At 50.6% G+C, this 22,845-nt stretch overlaps 10 protein-coding genes across 10 annotated transcripts; 5 read left to right on the forward strand and 5 right to left on the reverse strand.

Annotated features, from left to right (window-relative positions):
* Nucleotides 1–621: 621 nt before the first annotated feature.
* Nucleotides 622–1,972, forward strand: GT037_000719 (calcium calmodulin-dependent protein kinase type 4; the record flags this gene model as incomplete). Its single annotated transcript, XM_038925766.1, has 4 exons — nucleotides 622–825; nucleotides 875–965; nucleotides 1,019–1,349; nucleotides 1,399–1,972. The coding sequence occupies 4 exons, from the start codon at nucleotides 622–624 to the stop codon at nucleotides 1,970–1,972; spliced, it is 1,200 nt and encodes a 399-aa protein (XP_038791622.1).
* A 346-nt stretch (nucleotides 1,973–2,318) lies between these two features.
* Nucleotides 2,319–5,023, reverse strand: GT037_000720 (uncharacterized protein; the record flags this gene model as incomplete). Its single annotated transcript, XM_038925767.1, has 3 exons — nucleotides 2,319–3,602; nucleotides 4,005–4,744; nucleotides 4,882–5,023. Coding segments are annotated over 3 exons (2,166 nt in total), but the record flags the coding sequence as incomplete, so codon positions are not given.
* Nucleotides 5,024–5,781: 758 nt separating this feature from the next.
* GT037_000721 (mannitol 1-phosphate dehydrogenase) lies at nucleotides 5,782–7,132 on the forward strand (the record flags this gene model as incomplete). The annotated part of the gene is made up of 2 exons (XM_038925768.1): nucleotides 5,782–6,553; nucleotides 6,600–7,132. 2 exons carry the CDS (start codon nucleotides 5,782–5,784, stop codon nucleotides 7,130–7,132), a joined length of 1,305 nt encoding a protein of 434 aa, XP_038791624.1.
* Nucleotides 7,133–7,194: 62 nt separating this feature from the next.
* On the reverse strand, nucleotides 7,195–8,769 carry GT037_000722 (proline iminopeptidase; the record flags this gene model as incomplete). The annotated part of the gene is made up of 3 exons (XM_038925769.1): nucleotides 7,195–8,486; nucleotides 8,611–8,658; nucleotides 8,712–8,769. The coding sequence occupies 3 exons, from the start codon at nucleotides 8,767–8,769 to the stop codon at nucleotides 7,195–7,197; spliced, it is 1,398 nt and encodes a 465-aa protein (XP_038791625.1).
* A 355-nt stretch (nucleotides 8,770–9,124) lies between these two features.
* GT037_000723 (uncharacterized protein) lies at nucleotides 9,125–11,170 on the forward strand (the record flags this gene model as incomplete). The annotated part of the gene is made up of 1 exon (XM_038925770.1): nucleotides 9,125–11,170. One exon carries the CDS (start codon nucleotides 9,125–9,127, stop codon nucleotides 11,168–11,170), a length of 2,046 nt encoding a protein of 681 aa, XP_038791626.1.
* Nucleotides 11,171–11,308: 138 nt separating this feature from the next.
* GT037_000724 (pre-mrna-splicing factor atp-dependent rna helicase prp16) lies at nucleotides 11,309–13,681 on the reverse strand (the record flags this gene model as incomplete). The annotated part of the gene is made up of 1 exon (XM_038925771.1): nucleotides 11,309–13,681. The coding sequence occupies one exon, from the start codon at nucleotides 13,679–13,681 to the stop codon at nucleotides 11,309–11,311; it is 2,373 nt and encodes a 790-aa protein (XP_038791627.1).
* Nucleotides 13,682–13,978: 297 nt separating this feature from the next.
* On the forward strand, nucleotides 13,979–16,283 carry GT037_000725 (uncharacterized protein; the record flags this gene model as incomplete). The annotated part of the gene is made up of 2 exons (XM_038925772.1): nucleotides 13,979–15,860; nucleotides 15,925–16,283. 2 exons carry the CDS (start codon nucleotides 13,979–13,981, stop codon nucleotides 16,281–16,283), a joined length of 2,241 nt encoding a protein of 746 aa, XP_038791628.1.
* A 61-nt stretch (nucleotides 16,284–16,344) lies between these two features.
* On the reverse strand, nucleotides 16,345–18,431 carry GT037_000726 (uncharacterized protein; the record flags this gene model as incomplete). Its single annotated transcript, XM_038925773.1, has 3 exons — nucleotides 16,345–17,818; nucleotides 18,013–18,368; nucleotides 18,420–18,431. The coding sequence occupies 3 exons, from the start codon at nucleotides 18,429–18,431 to the stop codon at nucleotides 16,345–16,347; spliced, it is 1,842 nt and encodes a 613-aa protein (XP_038791629.1).
* A 359-nt stretch (nucleotides 18,432–18,790) lies between these two features.
* GT037_000727 (metal homeostatis protein bsd2) lies at nucleotides 18,791–19,991 on the forward strand (the record flags this gene model as incomplete). The annotated part of the gene is made up of 3 exons (XM_038925774.1): nucleotides 18,791–18,814; nucleotides 18,905–19,339; nucleotides 19,392–19,991. The coding sequence occupies 3 exons, from the start codon at nucleotides 18,791–18,793 to the stop codon at nucleotides 19,989–19,991; spliced, it is 1,059 nt and encodes a 352-aa protein (XP_038791630.1).
* A 471-nt stretch (nucleotides 19,992–20,462) lies between these two features.
* Nucleotides 20,463–22,024, reverse strand: GT037_000728 (ring-14 protein; the record flags this gene model as incomplete). The annotated part of the gene is made up of 4 exons (XM_038925775.1): nucleotides 20,463–20,490; nucleotides 20,555–20,681; nucleotides 20,736–21,032; nucleotides 21,085–22,024. The coding sequence occupies 4 exons, from the start codon at nucleotides 22,022–22,024 to the stop codon at nucleotides 20,463–20,465; spliced, it is 1,392 nt and encodes a 463-aa protein (XP_038791631.1).
* Between the last annotated feature and the right edge of the window lie 821 nt (nucleotides 22,025–22,845).

Below are 22,845 nucleotides of genomic sequence, written 5' to 3' on the forward strand. Positions count from 1 at the left end.
TGTTAGTTCAGGTGTCGCTTGCACACGACTGGCTATACATGTTGCGCTCCATGGATTGATACTGGGATCCTTAATCCCGGCTGAGCGGCTACCATCCCACTATTCTAACACGGGCAATCTTGGCAACAACAGGGGTAAAGTCACCGGCGGGGAATCGTGTGGACCCCTCCTACGCACTCCAAGTCCCGACAGCCTTCTTTTCCTTCCTCCCGTAGCTTCGTCTACTATATCCATAGTGTTTGAGACACAATTCCTTCTTGCCTTCAGCAGGAATACTGGCGTCAATCTCGGCCGGCACCAATACCATCTCACCACGTGCCACCAAGCAGCTCCACGAACCCACTATCGCCGTCGATCAGGAGCCGTCGCAATACTCCCGAGTCTCCACAAACTTTCGCTACTGCTCCGCGATACTCAATCTGTGACACAAGTTGTCATAAGCCCACATCGTGTTGCGTCAACAAGCTCATCTGTCGGTTCTGTGATCTCCGATAGCCAGCCTTAGGCATCGGTGCCCGACTGCGCCCTCCCAAGACTCTTGTAATCGCAACCACCATAAGACATTCCTGCTACAGCACTTCCGGTCACGACGGTTCTCTGGAGGCCTACTTGAGCTTAATAATGGCGACAAGGACTTCGAACGGCGCTTCTGGAGCGCAGGGTACACAGACGGCAGCGCAAGTGCAGCCTTGCAGATACAAGACTGGCAAAACTTTAGGCGCAGGCAGCTACTCTGTAGTGAAGGAGTGCGTACACATTGATACAGGAAGATACTATGCCGCCAAGGTCATCAACAAGCGGCTCATGGCAGGCCGAGAACACATGGTCAGCTTGGTATTAAGCGATGAAGGACGATAAGGCTTACATGTGCCAGGTCAGAAATGAGATTGCCGTGCTTAAGAGAGTATCTATGGGTCACAGAAACATTCTGACACTCGTCGATTACTTCGAAACTATGAACAACCGTACGTTGAAGCCTTGCTTGGGCCAAACATTTCGCTGACATGCATCTCTCTAGTTTACCTTGTCACCGACCTTGCGCTTGGAGGCGAGCTTTTCGACCGCATCTGCCGAAAGGGCAACTATTACGAATCTGACGCTGGTGATCTTATCCGTGCCACGCTTTCTGCTGTCGCATACCTTCACGACCACGGCATCGTACATCGAGACTTGAAGCCTGAGAACCTCCTGTTTCGAACACCAGAAGACAATGCCGATCTGCTGATTGCCGACTTTGGGCTGTCTCGAATTATGGATGAAGAGCAGTTCCACGTCCTGACAACGACATGCGGAACGCCAGGTTACATGGCACCTGAGATCTTCCGCAAAACTGGACACGGCAAACCGGTGTAAGGCACACTGCGCCATCTCACGATTCAGTGCTAACATCTAAACTAGTGACATATGGGCTATCGGCGTTATCACATACTTCCTCCTCTGCGGTTATACTCCGTTCGACCGCGACTCTAACCTCGAAGAGATGCAGGCCATCTTAGTCGCAGACTACTCCTTTACACCCTTGGAGTATTGGAGGGGTGTTTCTCTTACAGCACGCGAGTTCATTCGTCGCTGTTTGACCGTCGACCCTGCAGCGCGCATGACAGCCCATGAAGCCTTGTCTCATCCTTGGATCACGGAGCTTGGCAAGAATAACGCTGATGGTGAAGAGGATCTATTGCCCACGGTCAAGAAGAACTTCAACGCTCGTCGTACCCTGCATGCAGCTATCGATACGATTCGTGCTATCAATCAGCTGAGAGCGGGTGGTGCTGCTGGTATGATGGACGGCCAGCGTTCTGCTGAACCACGGCGAGGTGCCCCTCACGCCAACATTCCTCAGCCAGCTGATGAGCCAGACGACCCCATGGAGATTGACAGTAGAGGAAACGGACACGGTCAGACCGAAGAGATGATACAGGAGCAAGAGCGGAGGATTAGAGAGACCCAGCAAGGCCTGTGGGGTAAGCGATGATGAGCGGCACCCGTCATGTCGACGTCAATTCTCTTCTCAGCACACGTTTTAGAGTGGATACCTTGGACCGTTGGATGTATTTTGTTGCAATTACGCTTCATGCTAACATTAGCGAAAGGCCGAGACTGAAGTACTTTGTTCTGCCCAGTGGTCTCAGATAGCCCATCATACAAGATGGTATCGTTTACAGGAAATCTTATCAATGATGCAGCTTACAGATGCCCAATATGCGTTGTCAGCTAAAGTCTTCACCTCCACTGAAACATTACGCATATCCTGGAAGACCTGGCTAGAATCTTCCCGCCTTGCGGTCGAGAGAGCCATATGAGAACAGTAGGCGAAACACCTAGATACTGTACACCAGGCCCACATCAGCTTTGACCTCATCCCTACATAGCATCTCCCAGCCTCGTTCCCAGTCATCTAGCCCCTCACCCCACTTCAACTCCAACATTCCTACCTCTCTGGCCTGTCTCCAGAACACCTGAAACGCAGCATACACATTATCAAAATACATGCCTCCAGCAGTCTCAATACCCTTTTCTTGCAACAAGCCCGCGTTGACAATGTTCAAGGAAGCTCTGTTAGCGAGCCGTTGCGTGGCCTTTTCCGGATCTTGAGGTGCGACCTCACCACCAACTGTCACTAGTGTAAAAGGGACAGTGGGCGAGAGTGAAGAAAGAGCGGATCGCCATTTCGCGTTTGCTCCAGGTCGGGCGCCAAAATCGAAGAAAACGATACGTTTCGAATTCGAGTTTTTGATCTCCATGGCAGTATCGTCGAAAATGTCATAGGGAACTGCGTTGTCGTACCATCCAGTTCTCCTGATGACCTCAATAGAGGCTGTAGATCCAATGCCGATAATACGAGCAGGTTGGTGCTCAGCGGGTCGACAGTGTCGAAGAACATACGCAAAACAAGATGCCGTCTTACCACTCGCATTTAGCACAACGACTATCGCATCTCTCAAGTCTGCGTCTTCGACGCTCCACTCCCCATTTCCTGTGGGATGTATCCGGCTCGTCTGTTTCCTCATCCCTCCATCTACTTTCTGTGGAGGGAAAACATAATTGCAGAGGTTATGCGCAACTGTGAAAAGACCCATCATCAGCGCACTCCAGCCCAACTCGTCTTTTCGCTCAGTCTGATCAGCCAACTTAGGAAGCGGACCACAAATTCGATACCGGTTATAGATCTTCCACAGATGCTGTCTATGTGCGTCTGTCACAATAACTTGGTCGTCAATCACACTCCCATCCCGTGTATCTTTAGCCTTTTCTACGGTTATATCCTCCCACTCTGTGCTACTGGGAAGATAGCCATACACACTCATTCCTTTCTCAATGCCTTCGACAGTGCTGTCTAGAATCTCGGCATAGCCCCATGCTGCAACGCGGCCGTACCTTGCAGAATCGTCATACGGAGCGGGTGTCGTAGTGGGGAGCGGATACGTAGAGTACCAGCCCATTAGATGGCCGAGGCGTGCGTAGGAGAAATTATTCGTTGTCAGACTGATAATGACGGTACGGAGACGGAGAGAGGAGGGTAGGAGTGGAGTAGAGGGCTTTAGGGTGAGGGGAACGAGGTGATGGGATGTGTAGTTGGCGAGACTAAGGATGTGGGTAGCTGTCTGGGAATGTGGTGACAGAGACATTGAGGGCAATCAGAGGGTGATGATCTAGCTTGCTATACAGGGAATGAAGTGTGGAGAGCACAATCTATGAATGAGCATATATATGAATTCTGCAGCATCATATACTACTGACCCTTGTGTTGGCCAAGATTTGGCTTATCAGTATTGACGCCCATTTTCCTGTGACTCACAGTGGCTGTCTATGTAAAGTATCTCTCGCGAGTGTCAATTTGCTCAACGGCGATGTATATATGATATTCAACCAATTAGAGAGCCCGTATGCTTACGTTTAAGGATGATGCGGGGCTCAAAAAGGGCGTCCTGTTCTAACCAATCTAGGATGAAAGGATTGGTTTGTCCCCCTTCTGATCTTTGTGCTGGAGCCTGGTTCGTTTATACGAAGTTATTGTCCGTCTGCTCTTCCTTTTTGTCATTCTCCGGTTCTCCATCCTTCTTGTCCCCATCGACGACCTTGCCGCCTGATTCCTGTCTGCTCTCGACTAGCGCTTTGATCAAAGCGACTGTAGCTTCCCATCCTTCTTTTAGCTTATCCTCACTGCTGCTCAAGTCAGGGACATGTAGGAAAATGACGGGTCTCTCATCCTCCTTGATATTAAAATAATGCGCCAAGCTGTTGTAGTAGATGAAGCCGCACAAGAAGTTTCCGGCATCGGTGCTGATGCGCACGTCAGTGCATCCTTCATTGTTTTTAGTGCCGTTGGCAGATGTGTTTCCCAAGTTCGCTTTCCAGCGCGCAAGGACGTCAGATGTATCGAAGCTAGTCTTTAATTTATGTGGGTATCTTGAAGATGGGAAATGCTCCTCTGCTGCAGAGTCTTCGAACCGTTGGCCGTCTACGTCCGGAATCTTCCCGTACCCATGACTGTGGGATCCTTGCTCGATGGCGAAGTAGTTTCGTCCGGCTGCTAGACCGATGTGCAGCACAATATCTGGGGAGGGATAGAGAGGATTGGCTGGTGGAAGAAGCTGGGGAACGAGATTGACGACAGTGTTATATGCTACGCGGATAGGCTCATGATGAACGTGTATGTTGATCGGAGTTTGGTTGTTGGATGACTTTGGTAACAGAGCTGGAAGTGTAGAAGCGATATCCCAGGAAGAGTTCTTGGGTACTTTCGCTAAAAATGGCTGGATACATGTTAGTCTGTCAAATGATCGCATCCAATGTGCCTGATTAGAAGCACAATAGGAGATGTGAGCCGGATTACAGAGCATTGGAGAAAACACAGGGGATTGGAGGGAAGTATCGACATACACCAAATCCAGTGACCAGTACGGTTACTGGTTTCTCTCCCTCTTCGTTTGGAGGCTGCAAAGCAGCATAGCTTGATGGCGGCATTGATGATCTGACTTAACCGATGATAGACTTGAGAAACGAGATGAACCCGACAGAAGAGACTACCGTAGTGTTAGCACATGCAGCGGAAATTCCCGTGTGAAGTGTTTGAGAACGGTATTGCGTGTAATGATGATATGCAGCTGCGAAAGAGCGAGCTGATGACGGCATGACGAGGCTGGGAAAAGGTCACGTATTTATGATAGAGCTCAACAACAATACACGTCTTTGAACTACCTCGCATCCATGGGAACAGCAACACTTACAGCTACAGAGATATGTCAAATGAGTCGAGGATACACGATGATCACTGCCTGCGTTACCAAAAGTATTGCGGTCAGGTCGTGGATGTAATTCGGCACTCGGCTAGGTTTAGCGCCTGATAGAGGAGGTCCCTGGTGACATATGCGCAATGCCTCAACCGCCGACTTCATTCCCGAACAGTCGTCTACCCCACACATATACACAAATGCCCCACTTCGCGGCGAGTTATCCCATACCGCCTGGCGCTTTTCTTCTCGGATGAGCTCTTGTCCAGCATGCTCAGTATCGGGTAGTGCACTCGTCCAAATGATGCACACGCCGTTGCGTACCAATATGCGGGTGTCGTGTTATTCTGGGTACTGCAGGACCACTGCATAAGTACGCAGTAGATGACGTCTAGCGAGCTGTCGTCCCACGCGCCACCGAAGTGCATATTGGTAAAGATCAAAGTGAGTACGCAAAGCCGCGACCGGCAATGGTTTTGCTCTTCCATTGCAGACGCAGTAGCTAACACCAAATATTGAAGACATCTCCTTCGGTCTCAAGCTCAACCAGATGGCTCCAACAAGCTCGTCTTCGAAACCCTACTCCCTCGCTATAGTAGGCGGTGGAATATCCGGCCTCTGCCTTGCAATAGCCCTCGTCCAATTCGATGTCCCTGTCACCATTTATGAAGCCGCACCGCACTTTGGTGAAATCGGGGCTGGGGTCGCATTCGGTCCCAATGCTGGACGTGCGATGGAGTTCTTGTCCCCAAAGATATACCAGGCCTTTTTGAAATGCAAGACAGGGAACGCAGACAACTCCAAGATGGATTCCTGGTTCACAATCCGGGTGGGAGACGCTAGGAGAGAGGACAAGGAGGGATATGTGAGAGAGGGCAAGAAAGTCGGCGATGCACTTTTCGAGGTGCCCATGCATTCGAGCGGTGGGCGCGGCGGTGTATACAGAGCACACTTCTTGGACGAACTTGTCAAAGACGTACCCGATGGTGTTGCCAAGTTCGACAAGAGGCTTGTGGAGATGAATGAAGCTCAAGATGGCTCTGGGGATATTGTGCTTAAGTTCGCTGATGGCTCGACCGCACAGCACGGCGCTGTGATTGGTTGCGACGGCATAAAGTCCTTGACGAGGAAGTGGTTAGTTGGAAGAGACAATCCCGCGTCCAAGGCTGTCTTTTCTGGAAAGTATGCCTATAGAGGGCTGATACCCATGGATAAGGCCGTCGAGCTTTTGGGTGATGATGTAGCGCGGAACAGCCAGATGTATCTTGGCTATCATGGCCACTTGCTCACGTTTCCAATTGAGCATGGGAAGACGATGAATGGTAAGGTCAGCCATCGTCTAGAGAGGATGTTTGCTAACTGTTGCAGTGGTGGCATTTAGCTCTCGCGATACCTGGGACGATGAGAAATGGGTCGTGACTACATCGAAGGAGGAGATGGAGGCAGACTTTAAAGAGTGGGGTCCACATGTTCAAAAGATTGTCGGGGCAATGCAGAAGCCAGATATCTGGGCGCTCTTCCAGCATCCACCCTGCGACACCTATACCAAAGGCCGTGTCTGTCTACTGGGAGACGCAGCGCATGCGACCACACCCCATCAAGGGGCAGGCGCTGGCCAGTGTATAGAAGACTCTTATATCCTCGCTAATCTAGTCAAGGACGCGAATAACGTTGACGAGTTGCAGCGAGCCTTTAGTGCGTTCGACCAGGTCAGACGAGAGAGGACACAGAAGATTGTGAAAACGAGTTACGAAGCTGGCAAGTTGTACGATTTCGAGCTGTTCGGAGATGACCTTGATAAAATCGAGGACAACTATATGCACAGGATGAGATGGATTTGGGATGTTGACCTGAAAGCACAATTGGAGCAGGCGCAGAAGATCATGAAGCAGCAGACGTGATGGATGGTTCTGAACTCGTACTTTGGATGACATACACGTCAGCCACCAACGAAGCTTCTTGCCTAATCCATAACATCATCTCTCAGAGAGAAGATTTGCCTCAGCACTTCATCCGTTTTCGCACCGATTCCATTGTGGTACATCGTGTTCGTAATGAAAGTCTTGCACCCCCTGATAGAATTTGCTGTCTCCATGCTCAGATTAAGGTCAACATACATGTCGTCAATATAGACTGCAGCATAAGTAGGCACCTCGTTCTTCTTCAGCTGTTCTTTGTCGTACAGGCGCGGCCAGTCTTTCTCTTCGGCCAGAAGGTTGCCAACAGTCTTGAGCTTGGCGAGCTCTGGGTAAACATCGAACATGAAGGGATAGATCATCTCGCCTGTAAAGTAGACAGGCTCGTCACCATACACACGCGAGAGCGAGAACTCGGGGTATTTGGAAATGAGACGCTCAGCAGACCAATTCGACGCCTTCCCTTGACAATAGATTGGCTCATGGAGAAGTGCATAGATGACGTTCGTGTCCCAGCTCTGTGCTGCCTCTAGCGCGAGAACAGTAGGTCGTGTCAGATGTCCAAATTGGGTCAGATCAGTATCGGCGCGGAGAACAAATTCGTGGACATCATCAAAACCTCCATGTTTACCGAAGTAAATTCCAAGCTGCAGGAAGCGACGTGCAGAAAGGAAGCCTTCGCCACCTTGGACGCGCACAGTCGTGTCGCCGAAACGAGAGAGGAGTTTGACAATGCGTTTAACGCGATCAACGTCTTCAGGATACTTTGCGTAATACCCTTCGTTCCTGCTCTTGACACGTGCGTATAGACGCTCGTAAACTTCATCTGGGTCATCTCTTAGTGGTGGCAAGCCGCCGAAAAGAAATGCTTCTTTGACTCCTTCGGAGTAGTGAGACAAGTAAGTCAAGCAACAGAATCCTCCAAAGCTCTGTCCCATGATGCTCCATTTCTTTTTCTCTTCGGGGTAATTCTCGGTCAATGCTTTTCTTACGGCCTCGCAGTCCTTGACAATACTATCAGCCCTGAAGCTCTTCATATAATCTGCCTGCACCTTCTCGTCACCCCTCAACTGTAAACTCGACTGGCTTATTGCGGTTGAAAGGCCAGTTCCACGTTGGTCTAGCATGAGCACTCGGTAACCTTTATCGAGAATTGTTTGAGTCCATGAGACTTTTTCGGGGCTTCGGCACTCGAAGCCTGGGCCGCCTTGCAGATATACGAGCCATGGAAGTTGGGTCTTGGATGGCTCGAGATGTGACCTTGAAGTGTAGTCTGCGGGCTTCTCGGCTTTCAGAGCAGAGCGTGCGAAGAGCTGGATTGTTCCTGCCGAAGGATTGCCTAGAGAGGAAGGAAGTGTCAGCACGATGATATTATCTTATATAGCTATTGAGCTCGTAGTCATGCTCTGTGTTATGACTTTGAAATAGCAAACGACGTTTTGAAAATGGGTTTTGCAACGTACAATAGTCACGAGGTACTTCGAAGAAGTGTTCCGTAATTCGTAGCTTGCCTGACTATGATTAGTTCGGAGATCTGGCCGAGTGTGCAAGGTCAGTATGATACCAGGAACTACGTGACTCTTCTGCCCGAGGATCTTTGCCGCTTGTATCATTTTCGTCATTGTGTGTAGTAGTAGATGTAAGGCGGGGAGTGAATGTATGGTTGCTATCGATAAGGAAGCCCACACCGTAGCGCCTGCTCCGAAGGATTTACGATACTGAACAGGCTGCACGCGACAATTCGCACTTACACTTGCAAAGACGTGCTTATTTATTAGGTGTATTAGACTTGGACACTTGATCGCAATCACTTCCGGTGTTTGCAAAGTCGGAAGCAAGGTGCTGTACAGTCAACTCCAGCGTTGGGAAATTTTCCAATTGAGGGGCAAAACGCGGAGAACTTTCTATCGGCAGACCGAACAGTTGCCACACATACAGCGTTTTGGGACTGCATTGATTCAGGCCCCAGGTTGAGAAATGGCTAAGGACAAGAAGAAGGCGGCAGCGGGAGGCAAAGCCGCAGCTAAAGCAGCAAAGGCAGCCAAGCAAGAGAAGAAAGCAGGCAAAAAAGACAAGAAGGTCGCCTCGAAGACACAGGAGATCGACTCCGACGCAGAGGATGTCGACCTAGATGCCATCTTAGCACAGTACGCGAAAGAGCAGGAACAACATCATGCGATAACGGAAATACCCGCTGAGCCGCCCTCTGCCCGGACTTCAAGCACCCTCATTGCAAATCCAGCAAACGAAAATGAGATCTTCTTGTTCGGAGGCGAGTACTTCAACGGAGCGACCGCGAAGTTCTTCAACGATCTCATGATCTACAACGTCAAACAAGATTCCTGGAAACAAGTCACAAGTCCGAACTCGCCACTGCCTCGATCTGGGCATGCCTGGTGCCGGGCGGCAAACACGAAAGAAATCTTTCTATTCGGCGGCGAGTTTAGTTCTCCGAAGCAAGGGACGTTCTATCACTACAATGACTTTTGGAAGCTCGATCCAGTCACTAGAGAATGGACGCGCATGGAGGGGAAGAGCAAGACAGCCGCTCCGCCAGCGCGAAGCGGACATCGCATGGTTGGTTTCAAACAATATATCATCCTTTTTGGAGGTTTCCAAGATACATCTGCTACCACAAAATATCTTAACGATCTTTGGATTTACGACTGCGTCAACTTTTCGTGGCATACACCAAAGCTCCAAGCAGCCCGCGCAGTACCCGACGCGCGATCGAGCTTTAGTCTGCTGCCACATGAGCAAGGTGCAGTCATCTATGGTGGATACTCTCGCGTCAAGACTCAGGCTGGTGGCAAGCAACAGCAGCAAGGAAAGGGTAAGAAGCCTAGCAGTGGTGGCCCTGCGTCGCGCATGGTATTGAAGCCGAAGGTTCACGATGATACCTGGTTCATACGCATCACACCTCCGCCTGCCGATCAGCCATCGACAACGCTTCCAACTGTATCGTGGGAGAAGCGAAAGAAACCAGCGAATGCACCGAACCCGCCGCGCGCGGGTGCAACAATGGCTTACCACAAGGGTCGAGGTGTTCTCTTCGGTGGCGTGCATGATGTGGAGGAAAGCGAAGAGGGCATTGATTCCGAGTTTTTCAACCAGCTGTTCATTTGGAACGTTGAGCGTAATCGTTACATGCCACTTACTCTGCGTCGACCAAAATTGAACGCGAACAAGAAGGCTGCCCAACAGGCAAATATCAATCGCCGAGATCGTGGCAAGGCCGCAGAGGAGGAGCTACTAGCCAATCTTAAAGCTCTCGAGATGAAGGCCGGTGTTTCTACGGATGCAGACTCGGATGACGAAGCTAAGAAACCCAAAGAAGAGGAAGAGGAGGAAGAAGCGAGACCAGAAAAGCCAAAGATTTTTGAATACCCACACCCAAGATTCAATGCCGCGCTTACGGTACAGGCCGATACACTCTACATCTACGGGGGTACCTTTGAGAAAGGCGATCGCGAGTTCACCTTTGACGAACTCTGGTCTGTCAACCTCAATCATCTGGACGGCGTGACTGAGATTTTCAAGCGTGACCTTGAAGACTGGCAAGGCAGCGAAGATGAAGCAGACTCAGATGACGAAGACGAGGAGGATTCTGAAGACGAGGAAGGCGACGAGGATGACAAGTCTGAATCGACAGCTCCAACGAGCGTTTCAGAGTCCCCTGCCGTTGCTCCTATTCACTCCGAAGATCTTGGACCTCAAGAAGAGATTTCTGCACTTACCGATACTCTTCCGCACCCACGTCCATTTGAATCTTTACGGGATTTCTACGCCCGTACGTCGGAACAGTGGCAAAATATTATTTTGGAGGAATTGGAGAAGAAGGGCAAGATCGCGGAGAAGAGCCCAAAGGAAATCAAGAAACTGGGTTTCGATAGGTCAGAGGAGAAATGGTGGGATTGTAGGGAAGAGATTCGTGCGCTGGAAGATGAGCAGGAAGCAGCAGGTATTGGTGAGGTTGTCAGTCTGGCAGACAAAGAAGGTGCTGGAGTGGGAAGGAGGAGGTGATAGGTGTGCGTTGAGCTTGCCCAGACTTAGAGGCATATAAGCTGTATATGTACACATATTACGTGAGAACAAAAGTTTGGCAAATAACAACAAAAGATGAGATCAGAAACGCAGCAAACGACCATGTTACTGCTCAGTCTACATGATGGCTTCAACCACTTCTGACACCCAATCTAACTGAACTGCACTGACGCCCCTAGCCCAGGCCTTGCCTGTGAACACAAACTCATTGAAGACAATAGCTTCCACTTTCTTTCCAAAGAGCACCGAACTAGGGTGAATCGCTACAGTTTGGTTGCCTATCAACGTCTTGTAGCTGCCATCCGGCATCAATCTCGCCGTATTGGAGATGAATCCCCGTAGCATACATGCGAGTATGGCCTGACTCCTAGCTTCCGAGGGCGCACTTTCGGACTCCCCGTCGTCGGCAGAAAGTAGTTTTTGTTGTGTGCACTGCTGTCTTAATTGTTTCCTGATGTTCATCACATTCTCCATGGCACGGTGAGATACGTAGTGCTTGTCGCACCAGGCTTTGCGTTGTGACTTTTGTTCAGCAGCGTATCGTTGCACAGCCATGAGAAGTGTTAGGTGATCACCTTCTCGACGATACAGCTCACGTCTAGCTTCTTCTGCTTCTTCTTTGCGCTCCTCAGTCACAAGGTTCAGGAAGACGTTCTCGACGCTGAGTGCGGATATAACATCGACCACGTCGAGCAGGCAGTCCCGCTCTGGTTTCGCTGCCTCAACTAGTACTCGTCCGAGTGTAGGTGTGAGTGGGAACTTCGCAATTTTGAGACCAGTGTCGCTGATCCCACCAGTCTCGGTGAGTGCTTGTAGGTTTAAGAGCTGTAAGAGAGCTTTCTCCAGGGCTTCTCGCGGTGGCCGATCGAGGAATGGGAAACTGAGTACATCGTCGACACCTCGCGCCTTCATTGTCAAGATTGCCTGACTAAGGTCGCAACGCAGGATCTCGGGCGTTGTGCGTTCTTCCATAGTATTGTATCCGCTTTCAGTGTACAGCCGATAACATTGACCAGGTGCTTCACGACCAGCTCGACCTTTGCGTTGGATAGCTGCAGACTTGGAAATTGGTTTCACAAGTAGCGATTCGAGACCCAAGCGATTCCGGAATTGCTTTATCTTTGACTTGCCACAGTCTATCACGAAACGAACACCAGGGACAGTAACTGATGTTTCGGCGATGTTAGTTGCAAGGATAACGCGCCGCGTGCGATAGGGTGTTGGCTGGAAGATGCGTTGCTGGGCGTGTTGTGGAAGAGCGGCGAAAAGAGGCAGCGCAAGAAGCTTGGGAACCTCGTCATCCATACCTTCAGCGTAGTCGTTTATAAGCTTCTCGAGCCCCTCGATGGTGTCTTGACCTGTCAGAAACACAAGAATGTCACCTGGCAAAGGTTCCTTGTAATGTATCTGGAAGACAAGCTTTAGGGCTGCTTCGACCCAATCCTGCGTTGGCTGTTGGAGATACACTGTCTTGACTGGATATTGGCGACCTTCCACATAACAGGTCGAGATGTTGCTTCTGTTTTCTTTCGCAGCCTTCGCGATCGTCTTCTCCGTGTTCGACACAGGCTGGCTGTTTCCAAAGAACTTAACAAGGCCCTCTACGTCTGCTGTAGCACTCATTACTACGACCTTGAGAAGATGCTTTCTTGTTGTACCACCCTCTTTAGCGGCCACCAGATTTCTGAGAAACCCAAGTATCAAGTCGACGTTGACACTTCGCTCATGAACCTCGTCTACGACTATCGCGCTGTACTGCAACATGTTTGGATCTCTGAGCATTTCTTGAAGTAGCATACCCTCTGTCAAAAACTTAACTTTGGTGTGTTTTCCCGCAGCTGTATCGAAGCGGACGCTGTATCCCACCTTTGCCGTAGGGCCTTTGTCACCAAGTAAGCTACCCATCTCATCGGCCACACGACGTGCCAGCGAGATCGCGGCTACTCTTCGAGGTTGCGTGATTGCTATGCATCCGGTACACCAGGACTCATTGGCCAAAAACTGGGGCACTTGTGTTGATTTACCAGAGCCAGTTTCTCCAGTTAATACCAGGACGTTATTTCTCTGAAGAGCTGCCCTGATGGCGTCCGCTTGTGGCCAGATCGGAAGCGACTTACGGACTTGCCGTAGCTCATCACGCTTTTGAATCACGTGAGATGGTACTCTAAGGTCCTGTTGAAGTTTTCGGGCATTGTCGTGTTGCTTGTTCTTCGGCCGTGTTTGTTGATCGGGCTTTTGCTGGGGTTTGCTGGGTTGCGTCGCTTTCGAATCTGTCTTGGTAATTTCACCGGCTTGCGCAATGCGTTCCGGAGTAGGTTTGAGAATCTCATCCTCAGAGTCATCGAACTTCAATATCTGCCCAGCTCCCTTCTTGCCGCTCCAGCCATCTTTCGCCGGCTGAGCTCTCTTTCTCTTCTTTCCTTTCTTCAATTCTACTGCTTGGTCTTCCTTCTGCTCCACCTTCAATTCATCGCTCTTTTCCTCAGACATCTTTGTTCCTGCAACTGAACAGACCGTGTGAAAATCTCGAGTATGTATGCTTGCGACGGGATACGCGTTGCGTGTCGCCAATTTTTTTCGAACTTCTAGAAACCCTTATCGATAAGAACGCGTATTCGAATAAAGCTAGTGCGAACAGGGATTCATCTCCACCTCCGCCCCCACCCCACATTCTTAGTTGCTCGTCCGTCGCATCCTTTGTCTTTTCATGACGCCGAAGAGGGCCCAGTCGTGTACAATGTACGGTCCCGTGGCATCGGGCTATCTCAGCCCGATGCCATACGCTATATGGTTGACCCCGCCGATGGCAATGATCAACTAAAGATGATCAACCGGGAAATTAGCCTGCATCACGGAGGATGCCGTCATAAGCTCTATAAAGATGAACGGACAGCACCTGGTATGAACGAATCACGAAGCCAACGTGTTACAATACAGCTGAAGATGTGGGCCGGGGCCTTTTGTTTGCTCTCTCTTGCGTCGTTGGGCGTGGAGAGCAAGATCAATCGTAAATCTATTGTCCAGCAGTATAACCTCAAAATTAATCAATCGAACCCATACAGTCCTGTCCAAGTTGGCAACGGAAACTTTGCGTTTGGTGTTGACGTTACCGGACTGCAGACCTTCCTTCCACATAATACCCTGTCATCATGGGGATGGCACAACTCAACAACAAATCAAACTCCGGCGGACTATACCGGCGTTGACTGGTGGACTCATGGTCGTCTCGTCAACTATGCGCAACCCAATCCTGAAGAAATAGACATCAGTCAATGGATGATTGCGAACCCACACCGAATCAATCTGGGAAGAGTCGGACTGTGGTTCGGCGGTATTGCCGGAGGCAATGTCACCGAAGAACTACTCAATGGCAGAGAGCAGGTGCTGGACCTCTGGGAAGGTGTCATCAGCTCAACTTTCTCCATTCATGGATCAGAGGTTCGGGTGACAACTGTTGCCAGTCCAGAGACAGATACTGTGGCCGTGGAGATATCGTCTAGTCTAGTAAGGACAGCGGGATTGGGTGTCTTCTTTGACTTTCCTTATGCGACTGGGAAGAACAAGTTCGACGCGCCATTTGTTGGTCTTTTCAACGCGACTTCAAATCACACCACCACAGATGAGTACAGGAACAGAGGTGCGACAATCACTCACACTTTGGATGCAACAACATATGTAGCGGACATTGCCTGGGAAGGGTACGCTCGGCTTTCACGCCTACACAGTGATGAGCACAAGTATATTCTAGCTGCCAGCCAGAATTCCGAGCAGCTTTCTTTCACTGTTACATACGCTCCTCGCGTGGTCAATATGCCTTGTACACCTGAGACGGTTAAGCAAAAGGCTCAGACATGGTGGGCAAACTACTGGTCGACTGGCGCATTCTTGTCACTTCCTTCCGCTAGCAACTCTTCAGCTGATGAGTTGCAGCGCCGCACAGTCCTCTCACAGTACCTCTTGGCTGTCAACGGGGCTGGCAAAGATCCGGCGCAAGAGTCCGGCTTGGTGAACAATGGCTGGTACGGTAAGTTTCACATGGAAATGGTGTTTTGGCATCTGGCTCACTGGATGTTTTGGGATAAATGGGACCTCTACGACCGTAGCATCGGCGTTTACAAGCGCTTCCTACCCAGCAGTCTCGACAGGGCAGAAAAGCAAGGATACGAAGGCGCACGCATCGGCAAGATGAGCGATCCAAGCGGTCGGTCTGCGCCAGGTGAAATCAACAGCCTGCTCATCTGGCAACAACCGCATCCGATGTACTTTGCCGAAATGGAATATCGATCTTTCCCAAACGTGAAGACTCTTGAAAAATGGAACGATATCCTCATAGGCGTGGCAGACTTCATGGCCAGCTATGCCTTCTGGAACTCAACGACGAACCGTTACGATCTTGGGCCTCCAATGTACCCAGTCTCTGAGAACACTAAACCCAACGACACCATCAACCCCACCTTCGAGCTGGCATACTGGCGCTTCGGTCTCGACGTGGCATCCAAATGGCAAGTACGACAAAACAAGTCTGTTCCAGAGTCTTGGATACACGTACATGATAACCTCGCGCCTTTTCCCACTGAAGAAGATGCATATGTAACATACGAGGGAATACCGGACATGTGGACTACACCAGAGTATACAGAAGACCATCCTGGTATACTAGGTATCTACGGTAAAGACTCCCATATACGAACTGCGTGTGAAGCATAGGCTGACTTCGTACACGCAAACTTTAGGCTGGTTACCTCCAGACTCCCGCGTTAACACGACTGTATTCAACAACACTGTTGCCAAGGTACACGAGACCTGGAACTTTCCCTTCTCGTACGGCTGGGACTTCCCATTGTTGGCCATCACGGAGGCGAGGCGGGGTGATGCAGAACGAGCGGTTAGTCAGTTGCTTGATGTGAACAATGCTTTTGATGAGGTGGGTATGCCGGAGGGTGGAACGAGGGTACCTACGCCGTACTTTCCGAGTGCGGCAGGCCTATTGCTCGCTGTTGGTATGATGTGTGGTGGTTGGGATGGGTATGAGGGTCCGATTTGGCCGTCACACTGGGACGTTGAGTGTGAGGGTTTCACGAGAGGTATGTGAGTACATGTATGTTAGAAAATGATACAATATGCTCTCTGTCTCTTCTAGTATTCAAAGTACACTATTCTTTTGCTGATTTCAGCAATGCATCAGTCGCGCTCTCTAGGAGCTCCGTGCAGATTGACTCTTGTGATGGCTTCATCTCCTCGAGGACGTCCGTAAGAACGACATTCTGCTCATCCAACATTGAAACACCCAGCTCCAGTAGTCCTTTTGCATACTTGTTGAAATCTTTCCAAGTATTTATTCTTCTCGTGTCTGCCCATTTCATTTTTTCCCGCCAGAGAAACGGCGATCCACCGAGATACTTATCTCTCGAAACCATGCGGATTGTATGCAGACTGCGTTCTGGTGGCAGCGATTGCACGGTCTGGAATAGACACTCCAGTCTCCGCACCTGATAACCTAGGTTCTGACCAAACAAGGAGGTAAAAATTTGCGTCACTGATATGGGAAGGCCTTCAATGACTTCCGGTATATCAACTTGCTTATATATGTCCAACGATGGTGTGTAGGGAAAAACTGTGAGTTTTGGAGCAGTGCTGTCAACGCTTACTGTTTTCAAACCAGCGCCATGTCTTGCCATGAAGGCTGCCAGAAGACGCTTGTGGCGCATTGCGTACGAACGGCGTTCAGGTGGTTTCAAGTATGCAAAAGCTGGAAGAACGGGCATATTCCAGTGGGTGAGCCAAGTCAATAATTTGCCAGTAGTCGGTTCCGTGACCAATTCGAGTGAACGTAGATTTGGCAGGTCAAGTGGTTCGATCTCAGTTAAACACGAGTCGGAAACGCTAATGCGAAGCTCTGTCAGAGCCGTGAAATTGTTCAAGAGTAGAAGGCGTTCTGATGTATGGATGTCCGCACCGAAATGCATAACCATTTTTGTAAGCTGTGATCCGTGCGAGCGTGCAATGGATGCCATAGTGTGATAGTTGAGAATGAAGCGGCAACAGAATTCGTGAAGGTTTGTCATATGGCAGACTAGGTCGGACAACGCCGTCTTTCGTAATTTCCTGGATTCCCAGTATTTCGCAGTATTTTCTTCAATACTGAATGAGCGAACCCAGGAAGCTTTAGGAAGACCAGAATCGGCCGTTTGATCTAAGAGCCGGGCTAGGGCTGTGATGTGGTCTGCTTTCATACCATGACTGTCTTGTGGTTCCGGAAGGCTGCCGTTGCGGTCAAGTGCTATATGGCGATACACTGCTGGCTTCATCATGTCCTGTACAATGTCAGGCATATGAACTATGAGATTGATTTGGCGAAAGTAATACCCTCCACGATCTGCATACGCATTGTAGTCTCTGAAGGTCATGCGTTTTTCCTCTGATATAGCAAAGGGAGCGATCAAAAATGTGAGTATCGTATGTGACCACATGGTCGAGTATATCGAGCCACAGCTCGGTCGGCAAAGCAGGCAAGACGTGAGGTTCAGTGGGAGTTTCGTCATGCTGTTTGCTCGTGTCGTCCATGATGTGATGGGTGTGGCTTGGAGAGAAAGAGCGTCAAATTCGGGAATACTCAATTTGGGCGCCCTAAACGCTAGCACTGATCAGGTTAGATGTTTGGATGCAGTTGTTGTAGTGAATTGAAGTGAACGACTGAGGACATATTAGGGCCTCTCTTATTTGTTCTCTTAATTTTACATCATGATATAATACAGAGTCATAATTTGGTTCCTCATGACCATCGAATCTTCATCTTCCATTGATCCAGCTTGGCCTCCCACCACGTCTTTTTGGGCGCCCGCTCAATCTCATCCATTAACCTTGTGTAGTGCTCTGGTGCAGATGTGGGCTTCAGTACACCCGGCGACAGTGCATATTTGGTACTGTATCGGTTCTCCAGCAAGGAAAATAGTGCGTTCACTTGGGCTTGCTCAAGCTTGGGGTTCGCAGGCGGTGAGGATGCAGCTGGTGTTGTAGATGCAGGGGAATGAGGTTTCGCGCCTTGTTCGGGAGGGGGCGTTATGGGTTGCAGGCCGAATGGTTTGCCATGATGTTCGATTGCGCGTGTGAAGGGAAGATTGGGGCGCAAAGCGTCCTTGGGCCAGAGGGCAAGGAGACGGGTGTATTGTTTTGTAATCTGAAGTTGCGTGTCAGCTGACTATGCTGTGATGCATAGCTGTAGACTCACAGTATTTGCCATGGCTGTTGTGTGCGAATAGTCCAAGACAGATGTCGTTCACTTTCTTGGACGATCCAAAAGTCGATGATGCTTCGGTAACCAGGGTCCAGGTGCCGGGTCCGTGCATTATTGGATCGTGGCGCAGCGCCCGTGTCGCATGGCCTAAAGCGACAAAGTCAGGCAACTGCATTTGAAACGCCTCCTCCGCTGCATCTGCCGCCTGACACGCTCCACCACCTGCACTTCCCTATCACAGCCGCCGCCTTTCCCTCGTCCACGCCTGCTGCCCGGCCTATTGCTACCACCATCTCGCCGGTCGACACTGGATAACAAACACAGCATTGCCCCCTTCACGTCACATATCCGCTTATCCGCGCAACATGCCTAGCCAGGGCTACGAGAGGGTACGCTGTCCCAGTCGGTCCCGGGCATCCTGCGCCCGCGCAACCCCCTTGTATTGCCTTCACGACACCCAAACTAATGCATCAACACAGGTAGCCGCCCAGGACGAGGATGAATCTCCCCAGAGGCTGCAGGCTGGTCAGCAGTGGCCGCCTGCATCGCCGCCACCGTCATTCCACTCGCGCGCATCATCACCAAACGGCACATCACGACGTCTGTTATCCGAGGATCCCGCACCAAACGAGGAAGACCGCACACTCGCCGACACGTTCGACTCGGATTCCGACGACGACGACGACGACGACGATAACGATGGGCGCGATGATCGGCAGCGGCTGATGCGGGGAACACCCAGGACAGAAGACGAGCCCGTGGCTCCGGGCATCCAAAGGAGAGTGACGGAACTGCCAGTCTTCAACACACAGGCGCCGAGCAGCGGACGCGTCTATGGCGGAGGCAACGGTGGTGTATGGGCAAATCTGAGCGCAAAGCCGACCAGAGGGGAGGACGCTGAGGAGAAGCCTCCGGTGCGTATTCGACCACACGTGCACCATTTCAAGCCTTACTAACAACCACCAGACCTACGAACAAGCCGCCGCAGATGCCACGCCACCCTACTGGGAAACCACCATCCTCGCTCCCGGCACTTTCGGCGATGAAGTCTTCGTCGAAGGTCTTCCCGTCGGCTCCCTCTTCAGTTTCCTCTGGAACGCTATGATCTCCATGTCCTTCCAACTCGTCGGTTTCCTCCTCACCTATCTGCTCCACACTACCCACGCTGCAAAGAATGGATCCCGCGCTGGTCTCGGTATCACACTCGTACAATTCGGTTTCGGTTTCCGCTCCGCCGTACTTAGTCCCAACAACGGCAGCAATGACAACCCTGGGCAGGGATTCGACGGTGGCGTTCCGAACGACCCAAACGCCCACGACTTTGACCCCAACAAGGTTGGCAGTGGAAGCACGGGTGGCAGTGACATGACACCCGCCGCGAGTGCCATTACAGGCAGTGACTGGATAGCATACGGACTGATGATTGTCGGCTGGTTCATCCTGATCAAGAGTGTGTCCGACTTCATCAGAGCAAGGCGGCATGAACAACTCGTTCTCCAGTCTCCAGACCGGGGGTTGGGCGTAGCTGTTGTTGCCGAGGGTGAAAGCCCAGAGCGCAGTGTATGATTTCTTCAACAAGCCTCGGACTGGCATTCTCTTCTCTCTCTTTATAGCGTATTATTTGGTTGCATCTAGGCACGGAGTTCTTCCTTGGTTAAAAACAGATCGAAAGATATAGTTTCGCTGTTGTAGCAGCACATCACTGTACGATTTTCCTTGCTTGTCTACCACATTACTATCTATATTCCGGTCTCCGGGTCTCTTCTATACGAAGTCAATCAACTCGAATCCTCACGTCCCATGTCGATGTTTTCACTTGACTGCTGACGATGATACCACGATAAGGCTCATGATAGATCAGCCATGATAGAGACATGTTGAATTAGTCTATTGGTTATTGTACATGCACAAATTGTGCTGGGTATCTCGAATCTCAAAAACGGCTATTGCCAAATTGCACTGCACCCGTCGATGCGATCAAATCATATGCCTAGTGACATGTTAGCCTACCCTCTCGCTAGGGAGCATGAGTGGAACTTACCATATAGAGCCGGCGCGCATGAACCTTCAAACACGGCAGATTCAGCATGCGATCCAAAAGAGTAGCGATTGGTTACATGACAACGCACTTTTCAGTCGCATACACCTCTCCATACTGGTCCACACCCGCCATCAGCTCATTGTATCGCTGCTTGTTCTTGACTTCTTCTGGGAACCACTTCTTGAGAAAGGCAGCTTGTTCGGTATCCAGGTTGTCTGTGACGGGCCATTAGAAGATTTCTTACGGGTAGAGAATGGAGGAATGCTTACCTGAATTTGCATCGAAAACTGTCTTCTCTCGGCAAAAGGGACAGTTGTACTGCTTGTTGTTCTGCATAACGATCAAGCACCTGATGCAAAAGGTATGATTGCAGCTGAGTTTTACGGGCCGCCACTGGATTTCCATGCACATGGGGCACGAGTAGTCATCTATTTGCGGGACGTGGGAGAGGATCTGTGTGTTGACTTCTGCGCAGACGGCCTTGGCGAGATGTTCTGAGAACTCTGGGTACTCTACTTGACGAGGGAACGTGGACTTTACGCCCAGAGCTGTGCGTTTGTCGAATTCTAGTGCACTGTTAGCCTACCGGGTCGACATTTGAAAGAATCGAAAACATACTTTTGAGAATCTTGATCATGGCATTGTGGTTAATCTCACCGAACCGTAGGCCTTGGAGAATCTCTCGGTTGATGTGCATAAAAGTGTTCAGCGCTTGCAGGTTCTCCTTCTTCTTCAACTGTTCCACCAGACCGGCCTTGGCGATCTTGTTTGAGAAGCCCGCCAATCTTGCCATTGCCTTTTCCGAATCATGGGATTTATGATCAATCTCCGTTGTTCCAAAGAAAATGCCCTCTTCGACGTATATCTGGAAGATCTGACGCCAAGCAGTGAGCATCTTTCTATTGGCTCTTCGGTCGGGGTTGGTCAACTTGGCAACTTGTTTCCCTAGCGCTTCAATCTGAAGGTTCATTCGTTTTTGTTCGCGCTCTTGCAGTTTCTCCAGCCCTGTGACTTCACTTGTAAGCCTGGTGAAGAATTCCGTGTCCGAGGTAATGGGAACCTCGACTGTACGGTAACCCGGTCGGTTGCGAGAGGTGGCTGGATCTACAGAGTTGGCAGATTGCATTGGCGAGCCTGAATCGTCCAAGACGCGCAAATCAGACATGCCAGTTTCAACGGCCAGCATCTGGAGTTTGCGCCTGGTCTCATCATCCAGCTGGGCGCTCAGGACCTCTCCACTTGTCTCGTTTACGTAGAAGAGTAGCTTTGGATGGAAAGCCTTGCGCGACGGCGAGGCATTATCCCTAGAACTGTCGGGGTTGAGGATATACTCGAATGGTCTTTCTTGTTCGTCATCTTCTTGTGTAGAGGCGTTGTAGTCTTCGACATGCTTCAACAATTTGGACAGGGTCGCAGGATCAAGGCCCACTTGCTGCAGCTCGTCGGTAAGCCTCTTAATGCACTTCTTGAGCTGCGAGTAAGAGATGGCGGAATCGACCCACTCTGGCGGGAAGCCCTCATCCCGGAGTGTTTGCTTGAACAGATGGCCGAACTTCATATTTGGGGAAAGGTCGACGAGGAACCGTGGTAAGGCTGGCCGATCAGGAGGCGCAGAGGATGCACGTGGGGAGCTGAGTGGTTGCAACACTTAGCGGGGTACCTTCCACGCTTGTTCCGCCGCAGTTCCGTGGACCAAGCTAACGGAGCCTTCCAGCGATCACCCACGATTGGGATATGCAAATGCGACTGGGTTGGGAGACGATGGAACTTGAAGTTTGTGTTTCGACCTGTGTTGGACGTGTGGGCGGAGGGGAAGTGGTAATGAATGAGGGAATAACGACTTGTCAACAACGGCGATTTGTTTCGCGGGTCATGCGCCTGTCTGCCTGTGAAGGATGCCGCTAAATGGAGACCCCCAGAATTCAATGGAGATAGCCTTGCGCCATTACGAAGACATGGGGAAACGCCTCTTTTATGAATCAAAACAAATGCATGGCTTGTGCCGGCTTTCGGCGTTGTCTAGACTGTGGTGGCTCCAATAGCGCTCTTCCTCAATCACTGTCTGCTCAAACTTTTCGCCTCTACCGTCCGCGACCAATCAACGCCAAGCGCACAGTCATAGGCGATTTGCTTGTCGTGACGCAACATGGTTCTCCGCGACTCACCAGAACACCACCATGTGAATCCCGGGATAGTCTCGGTGTATTGCAGGCCTGTCCGCACGCGCACCGGGAATGCTGTGAAAGCTCATCTACAAAGTTCCACGCCAAGACTCACATACGCCCACACAAATCAACTGCAGCATACAGCCACTGCAAGTAGTTCGAGACCCCAAGAGCTGTAGACTAAGTTCAGGCCATAGTGACTAGCTGCATCGGA

The sequence above is a fragment of the Alternaria burnsii genome (genome assembly GCF_013036055.1).
Source record: "Alternaria burnsii strain CBS107.38 chromosome Unknown 705, whole genome shotgun sequence".
NCBI lineage: Eukaryota > Fungi > Ascomycota > Dothideomycetes > Pleosporales > Pleosporaceae > Alternaria > Alternaria burnsii.